This window comes from Populus trichocarpa, chromosome 2, assembly GCF_000002775.5.
Source record: "Populus trichocarpa isolate Nisqually-1 chromosome 2, P.trichocarpa_v4.1, whole genome shotgun sequence".
Taxonomy (NCBI): domain Eukaryota; kingdom Viridiplantae; phylum Streptophyta; class Magnoliopsida; order Malpighiales; family Salicaceae; genus Populus; species Populus trichocarpa.
Genome location: NC_037286.2, coordinates 21,130,983 through 21,138,172, shown reverse-complemented (window position 1 = coordinate 21,138,172; position 7,190 = coordinate 21,130,983). Strand labels below are relative to the sequence as shown.

Here is a 7,190-nt window from a genome sequence, read left to right as displayed (position 1 = left end):
TTAAATTTTTAATTTTTAATTAATTTTTTTTATAATTTCAAAAATTAACTTTTCAATTTAACATCGACAACTTTCTTAGTTTATTGGTATATACATGTTTAAATTTATTTCATCAAGTGCAAATAATATTTTTAAATTTCTCAATTATATAAATCATGATATAATAAAACACAACTATAATATTAACATATTTTTCTATTACATTAAAAACTAATTTAAGATATTACCCTAGACATAGCATTAACAACCTTTTGTAACACTTATTGAAATATATTCTTCTTAGTTTTTATTAAATATATACATTAAATTTATAATTTATAATTAAATTTTTTTATAATTTCATAACATATTCAGAATACCTGTACATTTATTTTTTTTAAAATTAAAAACATTTTGATTGCACCTAAAGAAATAATAATGAATAAATTCAAGCACAAGCTTTTACAATTCTCTAACATCAGTACGGATTAATTAATTAATAATTAAATGTACGAAGCATGGATTTCACTGCAGCGGCACTCTGGTAATCTAACTTCCAAAGAAAACTTGGACGGGATCCATTTCTCCGTAAAGCAGCAATCAACGGTGCAGAGGTCTTTCTTTTACTGAAAGTAATCATCAATTAATTTTTAGAAATATATTAAAATATTTTTTTAAATTTATTTTTGATAAATATATTAAAATAATTTAAAATTATAAAAAAAATAATTTAAAAAAATTTAAAACACGTTTTAAACTTAAAAACAAACACACTAGAGAAACCGTTGGTTAATAACAGAAATAAAAAGGTTAGCTCGCTTTGGAGGCAAAATCGTAAATTCAGTAGACAATAAATAGAATTCGTACACGAACGAGAACTTACTTTATGTTAAATGGTTTCACACTCATTCAAGGAGGAGAGGAGATCCCAACTCAGTTCCCATCACTCCACAGAAATCAAAAGAAAATTCAAAAAAATAAAGAATTAAAAGGGTAAAAGGGAGAGGTTTTTATTTTTATTTATTTATTATAAAATCTAATTGGAATATATTTCTTACACTATTGGATTCTTCTTTTTCTTCTTCATTTACTTATCTCAATCTCTCTCACACATTACTACCTCCATAACTCATACAAGATATTTTTTTGATATTTTTCTTTCAAAATAAAGAAACCCCTTTTTTTTTTTCTTTTCTTTTCGGGGTTTGATGATTTGTGTTGAGGAATGAAAATTTGGGTTGTTTATCTATTTATTAATTAGGGGTTAGTTTTGATTGTTGCTTTTAAGTGGAAACTGAAATTACTGATAAAATTACATAAAAGAAAACGCTTTATTATTGCTTCATAGAAACTGTGCTGTGATGCCAGACCAGAACAACAGGCAGGTCAAGAGCAATGCTGTGTCAAATCACTCTGCTGATAACATTGAAGGTAGGTAGTAGCATCATATTTATGTGTACTCTTTCCTTAAGGCAGTGAAGATCTGCCTCTTTTTTTTTATTTTTTCCTTTTTGGGTTTTTCTAAAGTGATGTGATCATGGTCTGGTAGTTTGTTTTTGTTGCTGTCATCAACAATTACAGATGCATATTTTAGCTGTGGATGGTTGATTATGGAACATGTTACAAGTTACTGGCCTCCTTTTTATTTCTTGTCTGGAAAAAAACTGTAATTATTGATTTGTGTTTGTAATCGTATTAGATGGTTTAGGCAAGTTGTAACTGGCTTTGTTATCAATTTGTTGATCACTGGTGGGTTTTTGGTATCAAGAGTTTTGGGGGCGCTTGATGCAATCAATGTATAAATTGATGAAACGAAGCTTTTGCGGATTCCTGTTTCTTTATTGTGATTCCTAATGTTGCTGGAATTGGAAAGTTTGTTACTTTCTTTGATGTTTTGTGTGTTTTAGCAAATTATTAATTAATGTGGGTTTCTTTTTACTTTTCTGTTATTGTAGTAAATAATTTGATCTATATTATGTGGTTCCTTTTAGTTTGGAAAGTCCAAACTTGTTACAGACTTTTGCTAATTGGTTTCTCATGTGGCTTTGTGGACAGGTGCTCTAGTTAATGATGTAATACTTAGGTAGGCTGTGAGGGGTTTTAACTTGATTCTTTGGCCTTTTTATGTGTTGCAGAAGCATTTTGGCGTTTGAAGATACATGATCCTCAAGAGCAAGGTGGTATGGCTCAATCAAGTCCATACCCAGATCGTCCTGGTGTGCCGGATTGTGGATATTATTTAAGGACTGGATTGTGTGGTTATGGAAGCAATTGTCGCTACAATCATCCTATTTATGCTGCACAGGTAAAATGCATCGTTGCTGTAGAATTTGGTATTTTCTCTTTGGCTCATACCTTTGGGTTTCGATGCTTAGCCCTGGGCCTGCTGGATGTAAATTCTGTCTAATGTGCATGTCTTCTACTATTACCTAGCTTTCTCCTAATAGTTTGTGGTTCTGGTTTTGTTATTCTCTGTACAGGGCACTCAATTGAGAGAAGAACTTCCAGAGAGAATCGGACAACCTGACTGTGGGGTAAATTCTTCTTTGCCCTGTCTCTTGAAAAGAAGTTCGCCCCCATCTCAGCTTCATTTCATTGATGACCATGGGAAATTTCCATAAAAAAAGAGAATTGGCCTGCTAACATATGCCTATCGTGTTTCTCTTCTATCCTTTTTCTCTTGCTTATTATCATGGTAAATTGATAGTAGTACATTTTTGTGGTGACTCCAATGCAAGGAGAGAAATTCACATAGTAGTGTAGACATATTTTATCAACCACCAGTCAGTTCATTGTTTATTAAACTAGAGTCAAATCATGCTTTTACCACGTGTGCCTCTTTTGGTTTGTTTTTTTTTTTCTCCACAAAGAGATCGCATTTGGTTGTTTGAGATACCTGTGATGGCTGAAGTCAATTACTACATTAGTCTACCCGAATAATTAGGGCTCTCCATGTACCTTTCTTCTTAGAAGCTCATGATTTTTTAGATAAATAAGAAATTACGCATGATTTAGAGTTGAAGATTTTGTTTGGGTTTGATCTTCATTACATGTGTTTGGAATTTTATGAGATGAAGAGATTGACATGACGATCAACAATTTATCAATGGTTATTGGTAAACACAAGGGGTTCCTTTTTTGAGGGAATACTAGTTAAATACCGTGTTAGATATAATGCCTTACAGAAAACTCTGTAATTTATAACTTTCTGATTCAAAATGCCCATTGCAGTATTATATAAAGACAGGAACTTGCAAATATGGATCAACCTGTAAATATCATCATCCAAGAGACAGGAATGGTGCAGGACCAGTTTCATTCAATGCGTTAGGCCTTCCAATGCGTCAGGTGTTTCCTGACATCTGGATTTGTTTTTTTCCTGGCTTTCCTAATATTTACTAAGTGCTGTAGACCAGATAAATTGACTTTCTAACTTAGAAATATGTACTTTTAGGATGAAAAATCATGTCCTTACTACATGCGGACCAGATCATGTAAATTTGGAGTTGCGTGCAAATTCCACCATCCCCAGCCTGCATCACTTGGAACTAGCTTACCTCTTACTGGAGCTGCTGCCTTTGGATCTACAGGATCACCAATTGTTCCATCTTCAGGTCTGCCTTATGTAGGCGGACTTCCAACATGGTCATTACCAAGAGCACCGCCGTATATGTCTGGTACACACTTACAGGGTCCACAGGCTTATATGCCTGTTGTTGTTTCTCCTTCTCAAGGCATTGTTCCTGTACCAGGCTGGAACACCTATGTGGTAATTAAAATTTTTTTTGCCATAAATGATTGGCATAAATGTGGCATGCTGATTAGTTCTGTGATTTGTCATTGCATTTTTTCATTGTTTCATAGTTTAATCCAAAAAATGTGAGTTATCAGAACTTCACATTATGAATTTATGATGCCCATAATCAATGCAATCCATTTCACTTTGTGTTCTGGTTCCCTCTATGATTGATTTCATCTTTGCACCTTTCTGAAGCGTGTACTGCATCATATTAACTAAAAATCAAACTTTTAAGATCTGATGATGTGATGTTTAATGCGAACCTTGAAGTATGATTACTTGAGTCTGTCATGCTGACTGAATTAGTTCTGCAACTTAGAGTTGCATTGTTAATGTGAATAAAGTTGTAGGATGATACCTCTACATCCAACATCAAAGAATTAGCTACCTTTTTGTTATTATCTGGCAAGGCAATTGTTTTGGAGGTGTAAGGTAGTTGGGCTGCGGGTTCATACCCAAAAAGTATTAATTATAGGATGGACTCAAACACACAAGTAAAGGATTTAAAAAGTTTTCCTATGTGGTTTTGTATTGAAATTCTGGGATTATAGAAGGGAAATTATTATTATTTCTCGAGCAACAATTGATCTGTCTAGATTATTTGATGCAATAAAGATACTCCCGCATCCATCATCTGGTGGTGCTAGTTCTCAGAAAACAAAAAAAGGTCCCTGTCCCTGCGGAAAAAGTTGTGAACTGGCACTGAGACTTCATAAATTAGTATTGGGACATATGCATGCAGCAGTGTCCTGCAATGTGGCCTAGGAATAGCCAAAATAAACTTTCTTTCAAACTCTTTATATTTATTTACTCATTGGCTCTTTTAATATGGCATCTAGTTATTCTCTCTCATTGCTGTTTTTTGGGGAAAGGGATTTTTAAATATTTTTTTGCATCTCATATCATGGTTTTATTTGTTTACCAGGGAAACTCGAACCCTATGTCCTCTTCTAGTATTCTGGGATCCAACCGTGCTTATGACTCGAGAAACCACGGTGACTCCGGTTCTAGTGGACATTTGTTGTCAACAGCCATTCCTGCTCTCCCTGAGAGACCTGATCAACCAGAATGCCGGCATTTTATGAGTTCCGGGACCTGCAAATATGGTTCTGACTGCAAGTACCATCACCCAAAAGAAAGGATTGCACAACTAGCAACCAACACTATGGGCCCATTTGGCCTTCCCTTGAGACCTGTAAGTTCTCTATATACTTCACATTTGGTGGCATGGAGTCAGCATCTTACATGAAACAATTTCGCTTGAATAATTCTGGTCGTTTTAATTTAGTGGGAATCTTAAATTTATTGGTGAACTATTTATATATTAAAAGAGTTTATATGGCAAAACATTGATTTCTTTGCTCTTCTTTTCACATGCAGGGGCAAGCTGTGTGTCCAGACTACAGTATGTACGGGATCTGCAAGTTTGGCCCAACTTGCAGATATGATCACCCCTTACCTACATACCCTTATAACTATAGTCTGAGCCTGCCATCTCTATCTATGATGGATTCATCTCTGGTAACTTATCCAAGAATGGCACAAGCAGCCCTGTCATCTGCAACTCCTGTTTCCTTGTCTAAACTTCCTGATCTGATCCGGAATCCTGATGGTGCAAGCTACAACAAGCATCAAAATTCTGATTCAAACACAAAGACTTTGGATGATCCAACTGAGCATGCTGGTTCCCCACCACCACACTCTTCACAGGCTTCTTCGGAACCTTCACATGATTAATTTGATTCAGCTCAGGTCTCACCATTTTGTTCTGTTTTTTCTTCTTTTTTTTGGGATACTCGGTACTCTTTAAAGGAGATTTTTGTCACAAGTACCTCCATCCCCCCCGTTTCACCTGTGTTTCCGCGGAGTGTTATAGGTGGTTTGAAGTTAAAACGTAATGAGCATAAATGATGGGGGGGTGGAAGGCGTTTTTTGTTGTGAATAAAATGCAGGTGAAATTTGTAATATTCGTCCCTTGGATGTGTTCTTGATTCGGCGATATCCATCCATAACAATATTCTGCTATAATGTTTCATTTTTAATGGTCGCCAGGCACCCCAAGCTTATGCTGTCTGTGCATTATACAGATGAAATGTGGCCGTGAGAATCAAAATGCATTAGCTGCTGTTCACAGTAAACGAGAGAGCCAAGTGCAAACATTATAAAAATGACTTCGTATTATTTGGTCGACGTGAATACAAGATTCTGTTTTTTACTTTTTTTAAATTTTTTTTTTTTTTGTGCTGATGAGGTTGGGAAGAGCATACATAAGCTGCGGAGAGTAGCTTGGTTGTTTGGTGCGGATGCTGATGTCTTGTAGCAAGCCTCCGTTGTGTGAGGTTCTGGCGCTCTTTCAGCCGAAATTCCTCCGGCGGGGCATTTGACGTGGTGTACATTTTTTAATGTCCCGAACTCCTGTTTGTTGGTCGTAAGTGTTTCCCGGCCTTCTTATTCCTATGGTGGACATGACCTAGAGATTGCTCATTATTCAAGTAAAAAGTTAACCTACCCCTCCAACGGGCTGTTAAATTTCTTGGATTTACATGGAGATGTTGAAAAACGAAAGGTGGGTCGCCCTTTTACCCAAAAGTGATGTGTATGTAGATAAAAGTAACACTTCAATTTCTTTTAAAAAAATGAGTTAAAAATTTGAAATTTATTGCTCAAAACTAATATTTCTCTAGGTGAACTAGATTTTTAGATTTGTATTGTTTTTATAAAACATATTTTAAACGTTTTTCATCGCAAGTTTTTCAAATAAATAAATAAATAAATAAATAAAATGATGAATAATACAATTTTTTTTTCTATATTCAAGTATTTTTAGTAATTTAAAATATCAATTTCTTTTTTATCTTCATATTTAATTAGTATTATAAATTTATTTGTTTTTATTGTGATTCTAATATAGATTTATTTTTTAAGTTATTTTCATGATAATTTCTAATTTGAATGAAATAAAATTGATATTTTATATAGATTTATAAATTATGTTTTTTTTTTTATGAAAAATAACTATAATCTTGACATTTTTTTTTATTTTTTCATTGGAAAAATTCTTCTCTGTTCTCAACAAATGACTTTTTTTTTAAGAAAAAATTATTGGAAAAAAAAGTTAGAAAAGGCAAAAAAATGAAAATAGAAAAGAAAAATGTTTTTTTTTTTATTAGACCCATGGTTTTCTGAGGTAAAAATATGCGTGTGGATATTCATATATCATCGAGAGTCTCTCCCCAAGCCCGTCTAATAATCATAGGATTTGGGTTAGCTTATTGAACAAATTTGTCTCATGAACAACTCTAATTACGTGATTATTGGTAATCAACCATGATTAGAGAAGTAAAACGCAAGAGAAATAAGCTTTTTGTTAGTTTTTTCCTATAGAAGAGGTCACTGTAGATGTCCTTTACCA

At 33.9% G+C, this 7,190-nt stretch overlaps 1 protein-coding gene across 1 annotated transcript; it reads left to right on the top strand.

Annotated features, from left to right (window-relative positions):
• Positions 1 to 908: 908 nt before the first annotated feature.
• Positions 909 to 5,745, top strand: LOC7458282 (zinc finger CCCH domain-containing protein 3). Its single transcript, XM_002302819.4, has 7 exons — positions 909 to 1,410; positions 2,115 to 2,284; positions 2,460 to 2,513; positions 3,211 to 3,327; positions 3,434 to 3,748; positions 4,704 to 4,973; positions 5,159 to 5,745. Exons 1-7 carry the CDS (start codon positions 1,341 to 1,343, stop codon positions 5,513 to 5,515), a joined length of 1,353 nt encoding a protein of 450 aa, XP_002302855.1. The 5' UTR covers positions 909 to 1,340; the 3' UTR covers positions 5,516 to 5,745.
• Positions 5,746 to 7,190: the final 1,445 nt, after the last annotated feature.